The 26,437-nt window shown below is 42.5% G+C and overlaps 1 protein-coding gene across 1 annotated transcript in view; it reads left to right on the forward strand.

Annotated features, from left to right (window-relative positions):
- Positions 1 to 1,741, forward strand: part of LOC143782383 (leukocyte elastase inhibitor-like) — a 29,983-nt gene extending 28,242 nt beyond the window's left edge. Inside the window, exon 7 of the mRNA XM_077269770.1 lies at positions 1,228 to 1,741. Coding sequence (XP_077125885.1) covers positions 1,228 to 1,629 — 402 coding nt within the window. The 3' untranslated portion in view covers positions 1,630 to 1,741. The remainder of the gene's footprint in view (positions 1 to 1,227) is intronic.
- Positions 1,742 to 26,437: the final 24,696 nt, after the last annotated feature.

Consider the following 26,437-nt stretch of genomic DNA (forward strand, 5'->3'; position numbering starts at 1 on the left):
GATTTTTTTATTGGATTCAGGTCTAGCTAAGCCACTCCAGGACCTTGAAATGCTTCTTGCGGAGCCACTTCTTAGTTACTCTGGCTGTGTGTTTCAGGTCATTGTCCTGCTGGAAGACCCAGCCATAGCCCATCTTCAATGCTCTTACTGAGGGAAGGAGGTTCTTGGCCAAAATCTCACGATACATGACCCCATCCATCCTCCCTTCAATATTGTGCAGTTGTCCTGTCCCCTTTGCAGAAAAGCACCCCCAAATTATGTTTCCGCAGCATGCTTCATGGTTTGGACAGTGTTCTTGGGGTTGTACTCATCCTTCTTCTTCCTCCAAACTCAGCGAGTGGAGCAAAGTTCTATTTTGGGCTCATCTGACCACATGACCTTCCCCCATGTCTCCTCTGGATCCTCCAGATGGTCACTGGTGAACTTCAAATGGGCCTGGACATATGCTGACATTAGCAGGGGGACCTTGCGTGCCCTGCAGGATTTTAATCCATGTTGGCATAGTGTGTTACTAATGTTTGAGACTGTGGTCCCAGCTCTCTTCAGGTCATTGACCCGGTCCTCACATGTAGTTCTGGGCTGATAACTGACCTTTTGCAGAATCATCCTGACCCCACGAAGCAAGATCTTGCACCGAGGAAAATTGACAGTCATCTTGTGTTTCTTCCAATTTCTAATAATTGTGCCAACAGTTGTTTCCTTCTCACCAAGCTGCTTGCCTATTGTCCTGTAGCCAATCCCAGCCTTTTGCAGGTCTACAATTTTGTCCATGGTGTCCTTAGACAGCTCTTTGTCTTGGCCATGGTGGAGAGGTCAAAGAGTGATTGATTAAGTCTTTGAAAAGATCTGTGAGAGATAGAATTCTTGCTGGTTATTATGTGATCAAATACTTATTCCATGCAACAGAATGCAATGCAATTATGTAAAAATCATACAATGTGATTTTGTGGTTTTTATTTTTAGATTCTGTCTCTCACAGTTGAAGTATACCTATGATAAAAGTTACAGACCTCTCCATTCTTTGTAGGTGGAAAAACTTGCAAAATCGATGTATCAAATTCTTATTTTCCCCACTGTATACCTATGAGGCTGTTGAATTTGAGTAACAAGACCCAGTCCCAGTCCTGTCATCATGGTCCATACTCAGACCATGTTTCAATGACATCTGAATTACTCTGGATGATAACAACAGTTTTTATAACCCACTGTATGTAAATTGTGTTTCAGCTTGAAAAGGAAATCTCCTTAGAAAAACTTCAGGAATGGACACAACCTGAACACATGTTTCCAATTGATGTGCATGTGCATCTTCCAAAATTCAAATTAGAAGAAAGCTATAAGCTTAAATCAACATTATCTGCTCTAGGAATGGTTGATATTTTTGATGCAGGTTGTGCAAATCTATCTGGGATATCAGGATCTGAGAATATTTTCTTATCTGAAGTCATACACAAGTCTTTTGTGGAAATAAATGAAGAAGGCACAGAGGCTGCGGCAGCCACGGCTGGCATTGCAATGATGTGCATGCTCCGCGAAGAGGAATTTAATGCAGATCACCCATTTCTCTTTTTCATTCGTCATAATGAATCCAAGAACATTCTTTTCTTTGGCAAATACTGTTCTCCATAGAAATAAATATATTGATGCCTATTGATGAAAATGATATAAATATGATAATCATTTTTTGTTTATAGAATTTGTTATGCCATCAAAGTAAACAATAAAATAGAATACAAATAAAGGAACTACTGTTCTTAGATTAAGGCATTCCTTTTCCATTTGTGTGAAATCACTATTTATCAGAAATGTGGATAACAATAAATATTTGATGAAAAAGTGGTGGTACTTAGCATTTTCACCAAGACTAATGCCAGGGCCACCCAAAGAATTTGTAGCGTTTAACAGTTCACTCAGTTGCTGGTAATAAGAATTGGTGAAATTACTGAATATACAAATTTCATGAGAAATTTAGGGAATTGTCACATAATAAAAGTAGCAATAAGTCATTTGGTGGAAAACATAAAGTAGCATGCATGTGGCATGAAAATTCTGCAACACTCCTATTAAAGTGGCTGTGTCTAAGGTCTGCCATACACATTAGATTACATTCAGCAGAACACATAGATTTCAGTTGCTCAGTAAACTACAGACAGTGTCAGGTTAGCGCCGTTATACAGATTAAAATGATACCTTGGTAGATGAAATCTGTCTTCTTGTGGTTGTTTAATCTGTATTTTCAGTTTTCAGTTAATGAGATTCTCGAGCTCCAGGGCGGCCGGTGGGGGGTCTTTATGTGGCGCTCTGCTTACACATTCATCTGTATGGCCTTATGACAGGTCAATGATCCTTTAGTGACCTGCCTCCTATTTTACACAATGCATATAATATTGCTGATATTATTGTTGATAATGAATATAATATTGTTGGCTATTGTGAGGCTTAGAAGAAAAATTACATCAAACAAAATGGCAAAGGCAGCAGCACCTGCGCAGTAACATGTATCTCTTACCAATAGATGCTACTGCGCAAGCACCGCCATCATTTTTCTGCAGTCACTTTTTTTTTTTACTCCAGCAAAATGGCGCCGGCAGCGCCATTTTGTTGCAGGAAATAAAGAATTGCTCCTGCATTGCAATGGCTTATAACTGCAATCAGCTGCTGAAAGTGAAAATCCCATAGAGGTACAAAGTTAAAAAAGTAAAAAACAAAAAATTGTAAACGTATTTTTCTGACCACTGTCCCTTTATGAGGTTATAACTCTGGAAGGCTTCAACGGATCCCGGTGATTCTGACACTGTTTTTTCGGGACATATTGTACTACATGTTAGTAGTAAAATTTCTTTGATATGACTTGCATTTATTTGTGAAAAAAACTGAAATTTGGCAAAAAATTTTAAAATTTGGCAATTTTCAAACCTCGAATTTTCATGCCCTTAAATCACAGAGATATGTCACACAAAATACTTAAAAAGTAAAATTTCCCACATGTCTACTTTACATCAGCACATTTTTTGAACCAAAATTTGTTTCTGTTAGGGAGTTATAAGGGTTAAAAGTTGACCAGCGATTTCTCATTTTTACAACAACATTTTTTTTAGGGACCACATTACATTTGAAGTTACTTTGAGGGGGTCTATATGATAGGAAATACCTAAAAGTGACACCATTCTAAAAACTGCACCCCTGAAGATACACAAAACCACATTCAAGAAGTTTATTAACCCTTCAAGTGCTTCACAGGAAATTTTGGAATGTATATAAAAAAAAGTCCTCTTTTTCTCAGAAGAGGCAATTTGCATATTATAAAAAAAGAACATTCAACTTTTTTCACAAAAAAATTAATTGAGATCCAAATTTTTTTATTTTCCCAATGGTAACAGGAGAAATTGACCCCCAAAAATTATTGTGCAATTTGTTCTGAGTATGCTGATACCCCATATGTGGGGGGGGAAACACTGTTTGGGCGCATGGCAGAGCTCGGAAGGGAAGGAGCACTCTTTGACTTTTTTAACGCTAAATTGGCCAGAATTGAGATTGGACACCATGTCGCATTTGGTGAGCCCCTGATGTGTCTAAACAGTGGAAACCCCTCAAAAGTGACACCATTTTGGAAACTAGACCCCCCAAGGAACTTATCTAGATCTGTGGTGAGGACTTTAAACCCCCAAGGGCTTCACAGAAGTTTGTAACGTAAAGGCGTAAAATTAAAAAAAACATATTTTTTCCACAAAAATGATCTCTTCACCCCCAATTTTAATTTTCCCAAGGGTAACAGGACCCCAAAAGTTATTGTGCAATTTGTCCTGAGTACACTGATACCCCATATGTGGGGGTAACCCACTTTTTGGGTGCATGGCAGAGCTCGGAAGGGAAGGAGCGCCGTTTGACTTTATCAATGCAAAATTGGCTGGAATTGAGATCGGACTACGTGTCGCATTTGGAGAGCCCCTGATGTGCCTAAACAGTGGAAACCCCCACAAGTGACATCATTTTGGATGCTAAACCCCCAAAGGACCTTATCTAGATGTGTGGTGAGAACTTTGAACCCCCAAGTGTTTCAATAAAGTTTATAACACCGGGCGTGAAAATAAAAAAATCTTATTTTTTCACAAACATGATCTTTTAGTCCCCAATTTTTTATTTTCCAAAGGCTAACAGGAGAAATTGGATGGCAAAGGCTGTTGTCCAATTCATGCTGAATATGCTGATACCCCATATGTGGGAAAAAACTACTGTATGGGCACACGTCATGGCTCAGAAAGGAAGTAGTGACGTTTTGGAATGGAGACTTTGATGGAATGGTCTAAAGGTGTCATGTTGTGTTTGGAGAGCCACTGGTGTGCCTAAACAGTGGAAACCCCCCCACAAATGACACCATTTTGGAAACTAGACCCCCAAGTAACTTATCTAGATGTCTGGCGAGCACTTTGAACCCCCAAGGGCTTCACAGAAGTTTATAACGTAGAGCCGTAAAAATAAAAAATCATATTTTTTCCACAAAAATGATCTTTTCATCCCCAATTTTAATTTTACTAATGTAACAGGACCCCAAAGGTTATTGTGCAATTTGTCCTAAGTATGCTGATACCCCGTATGTGGAGGTAAACCACTGTTTGGGCACATGGCAGAGCTCTGAAGGAAAGGAGTGCCGTTTGACTTTTTCACCGCAAAATTGGCTGGAATTGAGATCGGACGACATGTTGCGTTTGGAGAGCCCCTGATGTGCCTCAACAGTGGAAACCCCCCACATGTGACCCCATTTTGGAAACTATACCCCCCAAAGAACTTATCTAGATTTGTGGTGAGAACTTTGAACCCCCAGATGTTTCACTAAAGTATATAGCACCCGGCGTGAAAATAAAAAAAATCATATTTTTTCCACAAGCATGATCTTTTAGTGCCCCAATTTTTTTATTTTCCCAAGGGTAACAGGATAAATTGGACCCCAAGAGTTATTGTGCAATTTGTCCTGAGTACGCTGATACCCCATATGTGGGAGAAAACTACTGTATGGGCACATGGTAGTGCTCAGAAGGGAAGGAGCGCCAGATTTTACTGTTATGGTTTGCAGGTGCCATGACCCACTGGTAGAGCTCATGAGGTGGCAAAACAGCAGAACCCCCCATAAGTGACCCTATTTTTCAAATTACTCCTCTCAGCGAATTAATCTAGGGGTGCAGTGATCATATTGACACCATGGGTGTGTCACAGAATTTTATACCATTGGGCAGCCATGCGGAGAGACTCGGGAGGAACGGAGCGCTATTTGCCTATTCAAGTGAATGGGTCTGTGCACGTCAGTGTGTTTCCACGGACCGTGTGTCCATGGGTAAAACATGCTGACATGTCCATTTTTTAATGTCAGCACGGGCCACAAAACATCCAGCACACGTGCATACGCATAACCCACATGGATGTCATCCATGTGACACGCATTGGCGCCGGGAAAGCGTTACAGTAAGCGTTGTTCCCCAGCGCCAGGTGCTGAACACAGCTCTCATCATTCTCTCCTGCTCTGCAGGCGATCAGCACAAGAAGGGGAGAATGATTCTCCCCTCATTGTGCCGATCGCCCACAGAGCAGCACCCGGTGCCAGGGAACAGCGCTTACTGTAATGCTTCTTCCCTGGCACCCGTCCTTGTGGTACTGATGCGGCACACGCATGCCACACATGTGCCGCAAGTATTACACACATGGGCACTGACATCTCCAGTACCAGAAATATCAGGACGTGTGAAAGAGGCGTTATAGCGGGTTTTTACTTTTGGCTGCTCTCACACACTAAAAGACGTTTTTTTTTCTCTTCAAAATATAGTTTTTGCATCACCATATTTTGAGAGCTACAAATTTTCCATATTTTGGCCCACAGAGTCATGTGAGGTCTTGTTTTTTGCGGGACGAGTTGCCATTTTTATTGGTACCATGTTCAGGTGCATGATGTTTTTTGATTGCTTTTTATTCCAATTTTTGCAGGGCGGAATGAACAAAAACCAGCAAATCATGAATTTCTTTGGGGGAGGGGCGTTTCTACCATTCCACATGTGGTAAAATTGATAAAGCAGTTTTATTCTTCGGATTAGTACAATTACAGCAATATCTGATGTATATCTTTTTTTATGTTTTGGTGCTTTTATACAATAAAAACTGTTTTATATAAAAAAATAATTATTTTGCATCGCTTTATTCTGACAGCTATAACATTTTTATTTTTCCGCTAATGGAGCTGTATGGGGGCTTGTTTTTTGTAGGACAAGATGGTGTTTTCAGCGGTACCATGATTATTTACATCCGTCTTTTTGATCGCGTGTTATTCCACTTTTTTGTTAGGTGGTATGATGAAAAAGCATTGTTTTTTGCCTTTTTTTTAATGGTGTTCACTAAATGGGTTAACTAGTGGGACAGTTTTATAGGGTGGGTCGTTACGGGCACGGGGGTACCAAATATATGTACTTTTATTGTTCAGATTTTTTTTCATTTAAATATTTATTTAGTGATATAATAAACATTGATTTTTCTATTTTTTTAAATATTTTTACAATTATTTAAAAAACATGTTTTCATTCATTCTTATTTTTACACTGTGTCCCACTATGGGACAATCATTTTTTGCATGCTGATCGCTTCTATAGCATGCAGATCTGCATGCTATAGAAGCTGTCAGCGCTGCACATTTTTCACACTGACCTTAGAGACCTCCTGACATGCACTGAACATGACAGGAAGTCTCTCAGCTCTGGAGACCCAGATGTCATCGTCATGACGACATCGGGTCTCCATGGCAGTGATCGGGACCCCGTGTCATGCCGTGGGGTCTCCGATCCAAAGGCAGAGGGGCTGTCAGGGGCTCTCCGTATGGCTAAGCAGCACTGTAGAGCCACATATAGGGTATTTCTACAGTCAGCAGAAATTGTGGCACAAATTTGGTTAAATTTTTACTAATTTCTCATTGTGAAAATGTAAAATCTGGGGCTAAAACAATTTTGTTGTGGTAAAAATATAATTATGTTTTCTTCACAGCCCAATGGTATAAATTTATGTGGCACACCTGTGGCGTTAATATGATCACTGCAACCCTAGATTAATTCATCAAGAGGTGTGTTTTGTAAAATGGGTGTCACAGGGCTTCCGCGACAGTGAGGTTCCAGAGAACCGCAGCGCTCTGGGCCTCGTTCACACACAGTGAATAGAAGCTCTTCACCTGTATTCTGACCTGGCTGCTTTGTGCCAGCAGTGCAGGAGTTAACCTTATTGCTGTGTTGCTGAGAGCTGGGTCTCTCAGCTGAAGTGGATCTTGTAATCTGATCCTCTATATAGACCCAGTCCTGACTTCAGCTATTGTCAGTGATCAGTTCTACTGCCTGGCTTGGAGGTTGAAGGAGCGTAGTGTTGGAGTTGGAGTTGGAGGTTTATTTACAGAGATTGGTGTCTGCTGTTTTGGTTGCATGTAAAACCTGTTTTCCTTCCTAGTTTATTCCTTCTCTTCCCTTCTCTGTGTTTCCTCTATGGTTGTGTGAGCATTTGGTGACTTTGAGACTTTTAGTTACCTTGTCTGTTTACCCTGTTGTTTGTTGTATAGTTACACTGGTGCAGTCCACCTCCTTTGGGGGGAGAGGGGGCCCCTGATAGAGACAACTCAGGAGACAGGGATACGCTGGCGGCTCAGGCCTCCTAACCATCATAGGTACCCCTGAGATAAGGGAAACCAGGGCCTCATTAGTGTGGCAGGGTCAGGTGCGGGTCCCAGTACGCCGTCCTGCCCCTTTATCGCCGTTTACGGCGTGACAATGGGATGATTTATCAGGAGTGCTGTTCTGGCACCTTAGGGGCTCTCCCAGTGGGTCATGGCACCCGCAAAACATAACAGTAAAATTTGCACTATAATATGGCACTCCTTCCCTTTTGAGCTTTGCCCTTTGCCTGAAAAGTATTTCCTGTTTACATGGAGACATTTTTACAACAATCTAAGGTCCATTTTTTCTTGTTTGCCCTTAGAAAAATTAAAAACTTGGGGCTAAAACAACATTTTAGCAGTAAAAATGTGATCATTCTTTTTTCACCACCCAATAGTTTAAAATTCTGTGAGGCCCATGTGGTGTCAGTATGATCACTGCTCCCCTAGATGAATTCATTGGGTAGTGCAGTTTGTAAAATGAGGTCATATATGGGGGGTCTTTGCTATTCTGTGAAGCACCTGGGTGTTCAAAGTGCTTACCACACGTCTATAGAAATTCCTTGGGAGGTATAGTTTCCAAAATGGGGGTCACTTGTGGGGTGTTTCCACTATTTAGGCACCACAGTAGCTCTCCAAACATGACATGATACCCGTATACAATTCCATCAAAGTCTGCTTTCCAATACGTTACGCCTTCCTTTCTGAGCCCTGCCGCGCACCCAAACAGTAGTTCTCCCCTACATATGGAGTATCGGTGTACTCAGGAGTAATTGCACAATAATTTGTCCTGTTACCCTGGTGAAAAAAAAATAAATGGGGCTAAAATATCTTTTTTGTGGGAAAATGTGTTCTTTTTATTTTCACAGCTCAATGATATAGACTTCTGTGAAGCACCTGGAGGTTAAAGGTGCTCCACACACATCAAGATACATTCCTTGAGGGGTTTAGCTTTCCAAAATGGGGTTCACTTGTGGGTTTTTTATCATTGTTTATGCACACCAGGGCCTCTCCAAACATGACATGACAGCTGCACACAATTCCATCAAAGTCTGAGTTCCAAAACGTAACTCCTTCCTTTCTGAGCCCTGCCGTGCGCACATCAGCAGTTTTTGTCCACATATGGGTTATCAGCATGCTTAGGAGAAATTGCACAACAAATGTTATGGTGCAATTTCTCCTGTTACCCTTATGAAAAATTGGGGCTAAAAAAATTTTTTGTGAGAAAAATGTGATTTTTTTTAAAATTTTCACGGCTGAATGTTATAAACTTCTGAGAAGCACCTAAAGGTTCAAGGTGCTCACCACACATCTAGATAAGTTCCCTGGGGGGTCTAGTTTCCAAAATGGTGTAATTTGTGGGGGATTCCCCCTGTGTAGGCACATCAGGGGCTCTCCAAACATGACATCGCGTCCGCTAATTATTGGAGTACATTTGGCTTTCAAAAGGCCCTCCTTGCACTCTGAGTAATGTCATGCGCCCAAACAGTAATTTTCCCCCACATATTTAGTATCACCGTACTCATGGTTAATTGCACAACAAGTTGTATGATGCAATTTCTCCTATTATCCTTATGAAAATGCTATATTTGGGGCTAAAAAACATTTTTTGAGGGAAAAATGTTGTTTTGTTTATTTTCACAACTAAATGTAATAAACTTCTGAGAAGCACCTGAGGGTTCCAAGTGCTCACCACACATCAAGATAAGTTCCCTGAGGGGTCTAGTTTCCAAAATGATGTCACTTCTGGGGTCCTTCTATTGTTTAGACACATCAGGGGCTCTCCAAATGTGACATGGTGTCTGCTAATTGTTCCAACACATTTTTAATTCAAAAAGTGAAATGACACTACTCCGTTCTGAGCCCTGCCATGCGGTTTTACCCCATCAGTATGCTCAGGAGAAATTGCACAACAAATTGTACTGTGCAGTTTCTCCTATTTCCCTTGTGAAAATACAAAATTTGGGGCTAAAAACATTTTTGTGGGAAAAATGTGATTTTTATTATTTTTATTTTCACGCGTCAATGTTATAAACTTCTGTGAAGCATTTGGGGGTTAAAAGTTCTAACCACACATCTAGATAAGTTCCTTGTGGGGTCTAGTTTCCCAAATGGTGTCACTTGTGGAGTGTTTCCACTCTGTAGGCACATCAGGGTCTCTTCAAACACAACATGGCTTCCGCTAATTATTCCAGCAAATTTTGCATTCAAAATGTCAAATGGTGCTCCTTCCCTTCCGGGCCCTGCCATATGCCCAAACAGTGGTTTTAATCTACATATGGGGCATCAGTATGCTCAGGAGAAATTGCACAACACATTTTGAGGTCCATTTTATCCTGTTACCCTTGTGAAAATAAAAAAATTGGATCGAAAGTGAAATGTTTGTGAAAAAAAGTTAATGTTTATTAACTATTTTGTGTGACATAACTCTCTGATTTAAAGGCATGAAAATTAATAGTTTGAAAATTGCAAAATTTTCTAAATATTTGCCAAATTTGATTTTTTTTAAACAAATAAACGCAAGGCTTATCGAATACATTTTACCACTATCATGAAGTACAATATGTCACATAAAACAATTTCAGAATCAATGTGATCCGTTGAAGCGTTCCAGAGTAACTATCTCATAAACTGACACTGTTCAGAATTGTCAAATTTGGTCTAGTCATGAAGATGCAAACAGGCTTGGGGGGGTAAAGAGGTTAATAGCGCAGGCACAACATCTGAATTAGGTCTACACTTAAACAGCTGAGCAAATAATTACCTTGACCAGTCAATAGGAAACCTCGTACTATGAAATCAGTTCTTCAAATGATGTGATCAATAGTGATTGTGGAATGTAAGTGATTAAGTTATATATATCAGCTAGGGGTCTAATGCATGCCTGGACATGGCTGTCTTATCTGGATGCCCATGCAGGGTGCATTTACTTTGCAGAATATCAATGTATTTCAATGCAAAATTTGATAAGGTTAAAAGGGTTATCTGGTTAATATTTGAAATTCACTAATGCTTAAAAATACCACTGCAGTGCCCAGGGGGGAACTACATGTTATAGGTGCCAGGGCCAGCCAATAATAAAGAAATTAGGAATGTCACAGGTGGCGCTGTCGTGTGCTAGCCCTGTGTCCCTCACACTGACCACTTACAGCCTCTTAGTGTGTGTATGTGTGTGCGTGCGTGCGCAGTTTCAAGGATGAATGCTGACAAGGGTATTAACGTAATCAATAGGGAGTCTTTACTGTATTCACTTCAAAATACATAGTCCATAGCGATGGTATCACAGTCTCTCATACAAGCTTGAAATTTTAGGTAGCAAGAGAAATGGTCACTGTGATGTTTAAGATGGAATCTTCCCAGTTAATGGCTTAAATAAAGTGATCGGCTGACTGCCGGTTATATACCGGGTAACTATCTTAATTCACACAGTCCTTCAGTTATATTACTACCAAGAATGGGCCTACACAGTTTGGTTCACTGTGGAAATAGTGCTCACTGCTTACTCACGATTAAGTCCTGATACCGGTTCCCTGTCGCAGGGCATACAGTAGAAAATGCAGTAGAACACGAGGCACTCACACTGGCGGAACCATTAAAGAAACACCATAAGAGGAAAGACCTCCAATATTCTAAACAAAAAACCTACCAGTATACAGGCAGAGATGCTTACCTGTTCAAGGCCTCCAACAATTGCACTAACCAAGGTACAGCGGACCCAAGTTAAGATGGCAAATACACAGGTGCAATAATACCGATAATGCAGCCACCCTACAATCAGGAATTGGCCGCTTGGTGCACCTGTGCAAACAAATAGTCTGTATGTGGCGTGTTCACACAGGAATGCAAAGTATATTGCTCCAAGCCTATTAATGACGCCATATGTATAGCGGGCTCACCATAATGCATCCTGCGTGAACAGAGGCCACAGTGTACAGAGCCATCTAGGGCCCAGCCGCACCCCGGAAATATATACAGTGCACCAAAAACATAACAATGTATGCAAGGTATTGGTCGATATTATGGCCACAATATTTAAGCTGCCAACCCGCGTAAAGGGTCCTTACATATTGGCAGTCCTAATCTAAAAAAACACCATAAGAGGAAAGACCTCCACTATTCTAAACAAAAAAAAACACCAGTATACAGGCAGAGATGCTTACCTGTTCAAGGCCTCCAACAATTGCACTAACCAAGGTGCGGCGGATAGCAGTCTTGTTGTATCTTATGTGATGTGTAAATTGCAGTCTTAGTGTATTTTATTTGATGTGCATATAGCACTCTCGGTGCATCCTATGTGATATATACAGAAGTTTTGACATATTCTATGTGATGTGTATACTGAAGTCTTGGTGTGAACTATGATATGTCTAGATAGTGTCTTGGTGTATCCTATGTGATGTCTATAGAGCAATCTCAGTGTATCCTATGTTAAGGGTATAAAGAAAAAAATGAAAAAAGTTCAGTTTCATATTGAATGCAAGGACTGTTGTACAGTTTGTGACAATGGTGGAAATTACAACATACTGTAATTAAGATAGGTGCTTAAACCACTTGAAACAGGTAGGTTTTGTGCCTGTTTTTATGATGCTACTCTGCTGGAATCTCTTTTACTGCTATTGAGTAAATAAAGACACGTTTATTACTTTAATCCTTTTGGCTGGACTAAGGACTTTCTTTGACACTTACATTGAAACTCTACACAGGAGCATGGTCCATGCCTGGGATTATGCATATTTAAGCCTGGTGAACAGTTTTTTTCTGTTTTACGAGTCAACTACTCTTCTGCCATTCCTGGTGAAGCTAGTAAAATATAAACCTCTTTTACTATCCAACTTGCATTGTCTGGCATGTCAGCTAAGCTACAGTTCAGACATGACATAATCAGATGGATTTAAAGCTGTCATTAAAGACAAAGGCTTCTTTCACACACTACTACATGTCATCAGTTTCTGAGGGCTTACAGAAGTCACAATAGCAGACAAATAAACAGCTGAGCATTACACACTACTGTCTTTATTCTGTTAGACATCTCCTGATTATCATTAAATATGTTCATTCCCTGCAGGAAATACTCTAAAATGTCCACATTTCTCCCTTAGGCATATGCTTAACTTTTTTTTTTTTGCAACAAAGGGATTTCTCCAACTATTTTAGTGTGGCTTTGTTGTTTTGTTATGGTGCCGAATGTTATCAGAACCTATACAAATATTGCTGGCATTTTAAAGGGGTTGTCTGAGAGTAAAATAATTAAAGGGAACCTGTCACCTGAATTTGGCGGGACCAGTTTTGGGTCATATGGGCGTGGTTTTCGGGTGTTTGATTCACCCTTTCCTTACCCGCTGGCTGCAATATTGGATTGAAGATCATTCTCTGTCCTCCATAGTACACGCCTGCGTAAGGCAATATTTCCTTGCGCAGGCGTGTACTCCGGAGGACAGAGAATTAACTTCAATCCAATATTGCGGCCAACATGCAGCCAGCGGGTAAGGAAAGGGTGAATCAAACACCCGAAAACCCCGCCCATATGACCCAAAACTGGTCCCGCCAAATTCAGGTGACAGGTTCCCTTTAATTAAAAATAATAAATAGGCATATTCATCTTCTAGAGATGTTTCTTTGATGTCTTAGGGTATATGCACACATCAGGATTTCGTGCAGAAATTTTCCTGACAAAAAATGGACATTTCTGCCAGAAAACCGCATGCGTTTTTATCACGTTTTTTCATGCGTTTTTGACGCGTTTTTTTGTGCGTTTTTTTTGTGCGTTTATTTCCAAATGCATAGAATTGTGGGAAAAACGCGGAAAATCTGCAAAATTAATGAACATGCTGCTTTTTTTACCGCAATGCATTTTCTTCATGGAAAAAACGCACCATGTGCACAAAACATGCAGAATGCATTCTAAATGATAGGATGCATAATGTATGCATTTTTAATGAGTTTTTATAGCAAAAAAACGCGAAAAAAACCTGAACTTGTGCACATACCCTTACTCTTCTAAACACATGACTGCTGCAGTCAATTACAGGTTGCAGCAGCGCTGTGATTTTCAAACAGAGCAGACACGGCTTCCAGAGCCAATGCAGACCTCTGGAGAGGTGTGTGCTGGATCCACGGGTGAGTTGAAAGATGAATATGCATCATTTTAATATTTTAACAATTCATTAAAAATTATTTTCACACAGCAACGTAGTATTTATCTATTTAAGTAGCACCATTAATTTCCACAGCGCATTAGAGATATCATCACATAGTGTCTAAATAATACAAAACCTACAAAAAACAAAATGAGCAAAAGCCCTGCTGTAGCTAAGTAAGTAGAAAGCAAAAATGCATGTAGATAACACAGGGTCCCTAGCAATACTATTTTTGATCAAAAATAGCATAAAAGCCATCCCACCGTCGACAAGGTGACCCTGATCAGGACAGTCCTACACTGTCTAATATTAAAACCCTTATCATGTGTCAGAGTTGACGTCAGTGTGTGAATAAGGGCAGACAAAAGGACCAGATACCGACCTATGGACACCGGTCTGGGGAAGCCTTTAAATGTAATTTCCAGCTCAAGAGAGGGAGTCCACACCCCAGCTTGCACAGAATGCAAAAATACAAAGAAAAAGCACAAACATTTGCTCTTTTTTTGTAGGTTTTGCTTGCTTTATGCCCAATGTGAACAAGCATTTATGTGCTGCATGTGTACCAACTTGAAGAAAGCTCAAACTTTGTGTTTTTTCTTTGTATTTTTGTACTCTGGTCAAGCCGGGGTGTGGCCTCCCTCTCCTGAGCTGGAAAATACATTTAAAGGCTTCCCTAGACTGGTGTCCTTAGGTAGGGACCTGGTCCATTTGTCTGCCCTCATTGACACATGGTAAGGTTTTTAATATTTGACAGCGTAGGACTGTCCCGATCCAGGTTACCTTGTTGACGGTGGGATGGCTTTTATGCTATTTTTGATGAAAAACAGTATTACTAAGAACCCTATGGTATTTAGATGCAATTTTGCTTTTTTTTTTTTACTTAGTTAGGTTTTTGCTCATTTTGTAGGGTTTGTATGCTTTATGGCCAATGCAGCATGTGTACCAACTTGAATCAAGCTCAGTCTTTGTGGGTTATTTTAGTGTCTAAGTAATGCTGCTATATAGTGACTAATTACCACTATACAAAAAATTGATCTTGTCATCCGTGACTGCAGTAGTTATTTTTTTTACTTAGGCTGTTAAGGAAGATTTATTTACCTACAGATTTCATCTTGAACTTATTCTAATGTGATACAAATAAAAAAAACTACATATGGTTCGGTAAAAAATATTTCCTCATAAATGTCTGTCAAAGGTAAAGAAAAAACGTATGCACTATTTACGTTTGTGTTGGTCTCAATTACCGTTGCCATCACCATAGTCTTGAATTGGATCCAAAAGAAAAAGTGTGTCAGCCTTCCCGAAAATAATGGACTTGCAGTCATAAATTAAAGATCACTGAACCCGAGACCGAAAATGTTTGTAGGCATAAAGCATAAATGTCCAAAACGAACATTTTTAGGAAACATGAAGATATAGCCAGATTGTATTTTATTTTGCTTTTCTGTCCTTTCAGTTGAGCATTTATGTCATTGAAGTCTAATTCTAAAGTGCCATCTAGTGGAAAGCTGAAGTATCAACAGAAAAAGAAACAACACATTTAATCTAAGTTGCTTCTACAATGTAATCCTATGGTTTCTCGTTCTGATGCTCTATAGGCCTCCATTGTATAATGAAGAATTGTAACGTAATTATTTGGCCTATCATCATATTTGTGGTCTTTATTCCAATTGGCTATTCAGAGAGGAAGAGGACTAGAACTCTAGTGCCACCTATAGTAAATAGCAATCCTAGAAGTCAATGTTAACCCTTTAACGAGCCTTGTCACATGACCTAGGATAAAAGCCAAAACCAGAATCTCAATTTGTAGACACTGTGTTTCGTGTATGTGACATGCTTCATTAAAAGGTAGACATTGAACGATATCCCTTGGATCCTGGCCTTATTCCATAATTAGTATGGCTTTTTTTCTTCTTTTTTTACATACTGTAGTTTTTTTATGTTTAAACAAATATTAGGCTTACAATGTGTAAAAAGAGTACTTAATGTGAGATTCTATTTTTATATTCCACATATTTATACTAATAATGATGGGATAAAACTAATTGTATATATTTATTTGCTGTTATTTAAAGGTTTTTTTTTAGAACTTTTCTATAGATAACCTATCTTCAGGATAACTAGTCAATAAAAGAGGGTGGGTTCTGACTGCCAGCACCCCCACTGATCTGAGGTTATAATCTATTGTCGCTCGATGTAAACTCTATAGAGCCTGAACACTACAACTCTGCATCCAGTTTAGTGACTGCTGCCATGTACTGCAGAGCAGCTCCTAAAGGTAGGTCATTAATATAAAAGTAGCAAACAAATCCTTTAGGCTGTGTGTGCACACATTGCAGATTTGGGTGCAGACTTTTCTGCACAAAATCTGCATCTCCTGGCAGGTTTGATGCGTTTTTCAATGCTTTTTTTATGCAGTTTTTGGTGCACTTTTTTGCGCGGTTTTTGTATGCGTTTTTGAAAGCTAAATAAAGATGTATTATTGAACAAAAAAAAAAGATTTGTGATGTCATTATTGTCCAACCTCCTCTTTTACATTTGTCCAGCCCACACTCCATTACACAGATAGATAGATCTATAGATAGATAGAAGGAATTAGATGGATAGATAGATCTACATATAGATAGATATAGATGCATACATCTATCTATTGATATATAGTACAGACCAAAAGTTTGGACACACCTTCTCATTTAAAGATTTTTCTATATTTTCAAAACTATGAAAATTGTACATTCACACTGTAGGCATGAAAACTATGAATTAACACATGTGGAATTATATACTTAACAAAAAAGTGTGAAACAACTGAAAATATGTCTTATATTCTAGGTTCTTCAAAGTAGCCACCTTTTGCTTTAATGACTGCTTTACACACTCTTGGCATTCTCTCGATGAGCTTCAAGAGGTAGTCACCGGGAATGGTCTTCCAACAATTGTTGGCCCTTTTGCCTTCACTCTGCGGTCCAGCTCACCCCAAACCATCTCGATTGGGTTCAGGTCTGGTGACTATGGAGGCCAGGTCATCTGGCATAGCACCACATCACTCTCCTCCTTGGTCAAAAAGCCCTTACACAGCCTGGAGGTGTGTTTGAGGTCATTGTCCTGTTGAAAAATAAATGATGGTCCAACTAAACGCAAACTGGATGGAATAGCATGCCGCTGCAAGATGCTGTGGTAGCCATGCTGGTTCAGTATGCCTTTCATTTTTAATAAATCCCCAACAGTGTCACCAGCAAAGCACCCCCACACCATCACACCTCATCCTCCATGCTTCACGGTGGGAACCAGGCACATAGAGTCCATCTGTTCACCTTTTCTGCGTCGCAAAAAGACACGGTGGTTGGAACCAAAGATCTCAAATTTGGACTCATCAGACCAAAGCACAGATTTCCACTGGTCTAATGTCCATTCCTTGTGTTCTTTAGCCCAAACAAGTCTGTTCTGCTTGTTGCCTGTCCTTAGCAGTGATTTCCTAGCAGTTATTTTACCTTGAAGGCCTGCTGCACAAAGTCTCCTCTTAACAGTTGTTGTAGAGATGTCTGCTGCTAGAACTCTGTGTGGCATTGACCTGGTCTCTAATCTGAGCTGCTGTTAACCTGCGATTTCTGAGGCTAGTGACTCGGATAAACTTATCCTCAGAAGCAGAGGTGACTCTTGGTCTATCTTTCCTGGGGCGGTCCTCATGTGAGCCAGTTTCTTTGTAGCGCTTGATGGTTTTTGCCACTGCACTTGGGGACACTTTCAAAGTTTTCCCAATATTTCTGACTGACTGACCTTCATTTCTTAAAGTAACCATGGCCACTAATTTTTCTTTACTTAGCTGGTTTTTCCTTGCCATAATACAAATTCTAACAGTCTATTCAGTAGCGCTATCAGCTGTGTATCTGGAGCGGCCCCCAGACACAGGACGGTGGGGTACTCGGTACCGGGTCTATCGGTTCTGAGGATGTCACAGTGGCCTGACCCGGTCCGTGGTCCTGCTAAGGGGCGCCCAATAAAAGGTATAGGTGGCAGTAAATAACGAGGATACAGGGTTGCAGTCTCTTTACTGAAGGCTTCGGCATCCGCAATCCAGAGCACTGTTAACTGGGCTGGCTGAGACCGGCCGGTCCGAAGGCACATCCAGAGTTCCCTTTGCAGGTGGAACTCAGTGCCTACCTACTAGCGCCTGGGTGTTGTAGTACTTCCCTGCTGAGCACCACGGGATAGTCCTCACAACTGTCGTGTATGTTTCTGTTCTTTCTCTCTCCGTCCCCCAGATGATATGGATAGGACGCACCCGTATGACGGGGTAGGCCTGGAGTTATTTTATAGGGACCCTAGAGACGCCCCTCTCCCACAATTGCCCCGTTGTCTTCATTAGGTGATTTAGGTGAAGCAGCCAACCTATAATTAACTGCCCTGCCGTTGGTTTGAAGTAATGCATAGAGCCCAATACTTCCTCGGCGTTCCGGCCACCGGCTACGCGCCTCAGTAGAATGTTGCCGATCTCGGGGCACGACTCCTACTGGTCCTTTCGCCTTTGTGCTGTGATCTCGTTTCTCACTTCTCCACAATAAACCTCGCTTCTTATCCTTTCTTAAGATGTCGCCACAATGAAGTGCAGGCGCGGCTCCGTAACGATCTGTCATTTTCGCTAGGCCTCTGTCAGGATCCCACCCCTGACAGGGACCCCCCCTGAATCTTCCCAAGCAACCTCTTCTCCCACTAGGTGTTGCCTGGGCAAAACCCAGTCAGCTTCTCTCTAACTTCCTATCCAGCCCCCAGTTTTACCAGATTGTGAGGAGTGGCCTAATACATAGAACCCTTTGCTCCCCCTGGTGGCCAGAGTGTGAAGTGTAATGTGTGACTGTGATACCTGGTCAGGTGAACTCCTTTAGTGCCATCAGATGTACCATCACTCCCCTTAGTGGCGGAGCGTCAGTACTGCAACGACCAGGACTCTGGGGCGCTGCATATCCACCAGACTTCTGCACAACACAACTGATGGTCCCAACCCTATTTATAAGGCAAAAAATCCCACTTATTAAACCTGACAGGGCACACCTGTGAAGTGAAAACCATTCCCGGTGACTACCTCTTGAAGCTCATCAAGAGAATGCCAAGAGTGTGCAAAGCAGTCATCAAAGCAAAAGGTGGCTACTTTGATGAATCTAGAATATAAGACATAATTTCAGTTGTTTCACACTTTTTTGTTAAGTATATAGTTCCACATGTGTTAATCCATAGTTTTGATACCTTCAGTGTGAATGTACAATTTTCATAGTCATGAAAATACAGAAAAATCTTTAAATGAGAAGTGTCATGATCTCCATGGCCAGAGAACTAGCATAAGCCTCTATAGGAACAAGCTCTTGGAAGATGTAACTGTACTGACCATGAACTAAACCTACCGCATCATCTAGAAGTAGCCAGGTAGCATGTCCTACTTTTTATCCCTATATGCCCAGCGCCGGCCGGAGAACTAAATAATGCTAGCAGAGGGAAATATAAGACCTGACTCACCTCTAGAGAAATGCCCAAAAGGAGACAGAAGCCCCCCACATATATTGGCGGTGATATGAGATGAAACAACAAACGCAGCAGGAAAATAGTTTTAGCAAATTTGAGGTCCGCTTTCTAGATAGCAGAAGACAGAAAGCATACTTTCATGGTCAGTAGAAAACCCTAACAAAACACATCCAGAAATTACTTTAGGACTCTGGCATTAACTCATAATACCAGAGTGGCAATTCCTGATCAACAAGAGCTTTCCAGACACAGTAACGAAACTGCAGCTGTGAACTGGAACCAAAATACAAAAACAAAACATGGACGAATGTCCAACTTATCTAGTAGATGTCTGGGAGCAGGAACAAGCACAGAGAGGCTTCTGATAACATTGTTGACCGGCAAGCATCTAACAGAGAAGCCAGGTTATATAGCGACACCCAGATCTAATCAGAACAGGTGAACAGGGAAGATGATGTCACAAGTTCAATTCCACCAGTAGCCACCGGGGGAGCCCAGAATCCAAATTCACAACAGTACCCCCCCCTCAAGGAGGGGGCACCGAACCCTCACCAGAACCACCAGGGCGATCAGGATGGGCCCTATGAAAGGCACGAACCAGATCAGAGGCATGAACATCAGATGCAGTGACCCAAGAATTATCCTCCTGGCCGTATCCCTTCCACTTGACCAGATACTGGAGTCTCCGTCTGGAAACACGGGAGTCTAGGATTTTTTCCACAACGTACTCCAACTCACCCTCAACCAACACCGGAGCAGGAGGCTCAACGGAAGGCACAACCGGTGCCTCATACCTGCGCAATAACGACCGATGAAAAACGTTATGAATAGAAAAGGATGCAGGGAGGTCCAAACGGAAGGAAACAGGGTTAAGAATCTCCAATATTTTATACGGACCGATGAACCGAGGCTTAAACTTAGGAGATGAGACCCTCATAGGGACAAAACGAGAAGACAACCACACCAAATCTCCAACACAAAGCCGAGGACCAACACGACGGTGACGGTTGGCAAAAAGCTGAGTCTTCTCCTGGGACAACTTTAAATTGTCCATCACCTGCCCCCAGATATGATGCAATCTCTCCACCACCGCATCCACTCCAGGACAATCCGAGGATTCCATCTGACCGGAGGAAAATCGAGGATGGAACCCCGAATTACAGAAAAACGGGGAAACCAAGGTGGCAGAGCTGGCCCGATTATTGAGGGCGAACTCCGCCAATGGCAAAAAAGCAACCCAATCATCCTGGTCAGCAGACACAAAACACCTCAGATATGTCTCCAGGGTCTGATTAGTCCGCTCGGTCTGGCCATTAGTCTGAGGGTGAAAAGCAGACGAAAAAGACAAATCTATGCCCATCCTAGCACAAAATGCCCGCCAAAATCTAGACACAAATTGGGTTCCTCTGTCAGAAACGATATTCTCAGGAATACCATGCAAACGAACAACATTTTGAAAAAACAGGGGCACCAACTCGGAAGAAGAAGGCAATTTGGGCAGGGGAACCAAATGAACCATCTTAGAAAAACGGTCACACACCACCCAGATGACAGACATCTTCTGAGAAACAGGCAGATCTGAAATAAAATCCATCGAGATGTGTGTCCAAGGCCTCTTAGGAATAGGCAAGGGCAACAATAATCCACTAGCCCGAGAACAACAAGGCTTGGCCCGAGCACAAACGTCACAAGACTGCACAAAGCCTCGCACATCTCGTGACAGGGAAGGCCACCAGAAGGATCTTGCCACCAAATCCCTGGTACCAAAAATTCCAGGATGACCTGCCAACGCAGAAGAATGCACCTCAGAGATGACTTTACTGGTCCAATCATCAGGAACAAACAGCCTATCAGGCGGACAACGATCCGGTCTATCCGCCTGAAACTCCTGCAAGGCCCGCCGCAGGTCTGGAGAAACAGCTGACAAGATAACTCCCTCCTTAAGAATACCTGTGGGGTCAGAGTTGCCAGGTGAATCAGGCTCAAAACTCCTAGAAAGGGCATCCGCCTTAACATTCTTAGAACCTGGTAGGTACGATACCACAAAATTAAACCGAGAAAAAAATAATGACCAGCGCGCCTGTCTAGGATTCAGGCGCCTGGCGGTCTCAAGATAAATCAAATTTTTGTGGTCAGTCAATACCACCACCTGATGTCTGGCCCCCTCGAGCCAATGGCGCCACTCCTCAAACGCCCACTTCATGGCCAAAAGCTCCCGATTCCCAACATCATAATTCCGCTCAGCGGGCGAAAATTTACGGGAAAAGAAGGCACAAGGCCTCATCACGGCGCAGTCAGAACTTTTCTGCGACAACACTGCCCCAGCTCCGATCTCAGAAGCGTCGACCTCAACCTGAAAAGGAAGAGTCACATCAGGCTGACGCAACACAGGGGCAGAAGAAAAACGGCGCTTAAGCTCCTGAAAGGCCTCCACAGCATCAGGGGACCAATTAGCAACATCAGCACCCTGTCTAGTCAAATCGGTCAATGGCTTAACGACATCCGAAAAACCAGAAATAAATCGACGATAAAAGTTGGCAAAGCCCAAAAATTTCTGAAGACTTTTAAGAGAAGAGGGCTGCGTCCAATCACAAATAGCTTGAACCTTGACAGGATCCATCTCAATGGAAGAGGGAGAAAAAATATATCCCAAAAAGGAAATTCTCTGAACCCCAAAAACGCACTTAGAACCCTTGACACACAGAGAATTAGACCGCAAAACCTGAAAAACCCTCTTAACTTGCCGGACATGAGAGTCCCAGTCATCCGAAAAAATCAGAATATCATCCAGATACACTATCATAAATTTATCCAAAAAATCGCGGAAAATATCATGCATAAAGGACTGGAAGACTGAAGGGGCATTAGAAAGACCAAAAGGCATCACCAAATACTCAAAGTGGCCCTCGGGCGTATTAAATGCGGTTTTCCACTCATCCCCCTGCCTGATCCGCACCAAATTATACGCCCCACGGAGATCAATCTTAGAGAACCACTTGGCCCCCTTTATGCGAGCAAACAAATCAGTCAGCAACGGCAATGGGTATTGATATTTAACCGTGATTTTATTCAAAAGCCGATAATCAATACATGGTCTCAAAGAGCCGTCTTTTTTTGACACAAAGAAAAAACCGGCTCCTAAGGGAGATGACGATGGACGAATATGTCCCTTTTCCAAGGACTCCTTTATATATTCTCGCATAGCAGTATGTTCAGGCACAGACAGATTAAATAAACGACCCTTTGGGTATTTACTACCCGGAATTAAATCTATAGCACAATCGCACTCACGGTGCGGAGGTAGTGAACCCAGCTTGGGTTCTTCAAAGACGTCACGATAATCAGACAGGAACTCAGGGATTTCAGAGGGAATAGATGATGAAATGGACACCAAAGGTACGTCCCCATGAGTCCCCTTACATCCCCAGCTCAACACAGACATAGCTCTCCAGTCAAGGACTGGGTTGTGAGACTGCAGCCATGGCAATCCCAGCACCAAATCCTCATGTAGATTATACAGCACTAGAAAACGAATAGTCTCCTGGTGATCCGGATTAATACACATAGTCACTTGTGTCCAGTATTGTGGTTTATTATTAGCCAATGGGGTGGAGTCAATCCCCTTCAGAGGAATAAGAGTTTCCAAAGGCTCTAAATCATACCCACAACGATTGGCAAAGGACCAATCCATAAGACTCAAAGCGGCGCCAGAGTCGATATAGGCGTCAGTAGTAATAGATGACAAAGAGCAAATCAGGGTCACAGACAAAATAAATTTAGACTGTAAAGTGCCAATGGAAACGGATTTATCAAGCTTTTTAGTACGCTTAGAGCACGCTGATATAACATGAGTAGAATCCCCACAATAGAAACACAACCCATTTTTCCGTCTAAAATTCTGCCGCTCGCTTCTGGACAGAATTCTATCACACTGCATGCTTTCTGGCGTCTTCTCAGTGGATACCGCCAGATGGTGCACAGGTTTGCGCTCCCGCAGACGCCTATCGATCTGAATGGCCATTGTCATGGACTCATTCAGACCTGCAGGCACAGGGAACCCCACCATAACATCCTTAATGGCATCAGAGAGACCCTCTCTGAAAGTAGCCGCCAAGGCACACTCATTCCACTGAGTAAGCACAGACCATTTACGGAATCTTTGGCAGTAAATTTCAGCTTCATCTTGCCCCTGCGATAGGGACATCAAAGTTTTTTCTGCCTGAAGTTCCAAATGAGGTTCCTCATACAGCAAGCCCAAGGCCAAAAAAAACGCATCCACATTGCGCAACGCAGGATCCCCTGGTGCCAATGCAAAAGCCCAGTCTTGAGGGTCGCCGCGGAGCAAGGAAATCACAATCCCAACCTGCTGTGCAGAGTCTCCAGCAGAACGAGATTTCAGGGACAAAAATAGCTTACAATTATTTCTAAAATTCTGAAAGCTAGATCTATTCCCTGAGAAGAATTCCGGCAAAGGAATTCTCGGCTCAGATACCGGAGCATGAATAATAAAATCTTGCAAATTTTGTACTTTCGTGGTGAGATTATTCAAACCTGCAGTTACACTCTGAAGATCCATTATTAACAGGTGAACACAAAGCCATTCAAAGATTATAAGGAGAGAGAAAAAAAAAGAAAGACTGCAGCATAGACAGACTGGCAAGTGATCCAATTAAGAGCACAGAGGGAAAAAAAAAAAAAAAACTCTCAGCAGACTTCTTATTTCTCTCCTTTCTCAGCCAAGGATTTTAACCCTTTAGTGGGCCGGTCAAACTGTCATGATCTCCATGGCCAGAGAACTAGCATAAGCCTCTATAGGAACAAGCTCTTGGAAGATGTAACTGTACTGACCATGAACTAAACCTACCGCATCATCTAGAAGTAGCCAGGTAGCATGTCCTACTTTTTATCCCTATATGCCCAGCGCCGGCCGGAGAACTAAATAATGCTAGCAGAGGGAAATATAAGACCTGACTCACCTCTAGAGAAATGCCCAAAAGGAGACAGAAGCCCCCCACATATATTGGCGGTGATATGAGATGAAACAACAAACGCAGCAGGAAAATAGTTTTAGCAAATTTGAGGTCCGCTTTCTAGATAGCAGAAGACAGAAAGCATACTTTCATGGTCAGTAGAAAACCCTAACAAAACACATCCAGAAATTACTTTAGGACTCTGGCATTAACTCATAATACCAGAGTGGCAATTCCTGATCAACAAGAGCTTTCCAGACACAGTAACGAAACTGCAGCTGTGAACTGGAACCAAAATACAAAAACAAAACATGGACGAATGTCCAACTTATCTAGTAGATGTCTGGGAGCAGGAACAAGCACAGAGAGGCTTCTGATAACATTGTTGACCGGCAAGCATCTAACAGAGAAGCCAGGTTATATAGCGACACCCAGATCTAATCAGAACAGGTGAACAGGGAAGATGATGTCACAAGTTCAATTCCACCAGTAGCCACCGGGGGAGCCCAGAATCCAAATTCACAACAGAGAAGGTGTGTCCAAACTTTTGGTCTGTACTGTATCTATCTATAGATATATCTATGGATAGATATATCTATTGATAGATGTATGGATAGTGTAGGGTATGTGTGCACGTTCAGGATTACATCCGGATTAGCTGCGGACTGGATGCTGCGGGTGATGTCACTGCTCTATAGGACCTCCATTGACACACTGACAGGAGACAATGGCTCCTGCAGTGCATCACTGAAGAGGTTACCTGAGTTCAGGGTCTCACTTTATGGCATTGCTGCGTGGAACTTTCTCACACAGCAGTGCCACAAGTGAGACTAGGGACTATTTTTTACAGTGGCGGAGGAATACAGTGTGGAAGGATACATTCCGTCATTGTATTCCTGGAGCCCCTGGAGAGCGGTCGCATCAGCTGATGCTGATGCTCTCCACGGGAGATCGTTGTGGGACACTCGTTTTAATTGGATTTCTGCGGACACAGGGAGTATAGAGTTGGTTTATTATTTTAATGTTTTTTACAGGTGACACTGGCTTCGGGGATCAAGGTTGCAAGGTGATGGGGAGTATGTACTCTGTTATATGTACTGTATGTTTATATTGTGGTGTAGTGACCCCTGTGGCAGCTAGGGGGCGCTCTGTGCGCTCTGTGAGATATGCATGGAGGCGTATCTGTTGTGGTAATAGTGGTGAACCTGTAATCGGCAGTGTTGTGAATGGTCGATATGTGTCGCAGAGGGAGTCTGCGTGGTAAGTCTGATGTATTGTGGTTATGCTGGGACCTATAGTCCCTCAAGAGTTGTGTAATGTGTTTAGTTAAGTTTGGGTGACTTACTAGGCTAGTCATGAGAGATGGGAGGGTCAGACTAGCCACACATACACTCCCACCCAGGGGAGTGGTAACCAGTATGTAACGTGACCAGGGTGTGGGTCAGTGTTGGTTGTGAGCTCCCTGTGTGTGGAGCTGAGAGGTGTGTCCGGTAGGTCCTGTGTGGTTCCTGTGTGGTTCCTGTGTATGGACCTGACCGGTGAAGGTGCTGGATCGTCCTAGGAATGACTAGGGTCCTGCAAGCACCTGAGACGGTCGGTGCTGGACTGTCCTAGGAATGACTAGGGTCCTGCAAGCACCTGAGACCGTGAGACTTGGCTTCGGGTGGCCTGGGTATTGGACGTTCCCGGCTGGGGAAGGACGTCCTGAAGAATACCCGGACTTGGCCACCAGGCAGGGTCCTGGCTACCTGGGTGTTGGGAGGTCCTGCGACGAGGACCGGATCCCTGAATAGCACGAGGTGAGGACCGGGATCTGCGGAGCCAGAGACAGTTACTGTGTGGGGAAGCTGGAGTCCTTCGGTGAGGTCTGGACTGACTACTGTGTGCCGGACAGGCAAGTTGGTGATCCCCGTTAGGCAGCTTACCCAGAAGAGTGTTAACAGAGTGTGGGGAAGCTGGAGTCCTTCGGTGAGGTCTGGACTGACTACTGTGTATTAACCAGGCGAGTTGGTGATCCCCGTTAGGCAGCTTACCCAAAGGCTGTTAGAAGAGTCGGCAGGTGGAGCAGTGGCTCCCGTCAGGTACCAAAGAGACCGTTGGTGCCTGTTGTGTTCTATGTGATACAAGTAATGAACTGTGCGTAACCC

Source organism: Ranitomeya variabilis, chromosome 6, assembly GCF_051348905.1.
Source record: "Ranitomeya variabilis isolate aRanVar5 chromosome 6, aRanVar5.hap1, whole genome shotgun sequence".
NCBI classification, from domain to species: Eukaryota; Metazoa; Chordata; class Amphibia; order Anura; family Dendrobatidae; genus Ranitomeya; species Ranitomeya variabilis.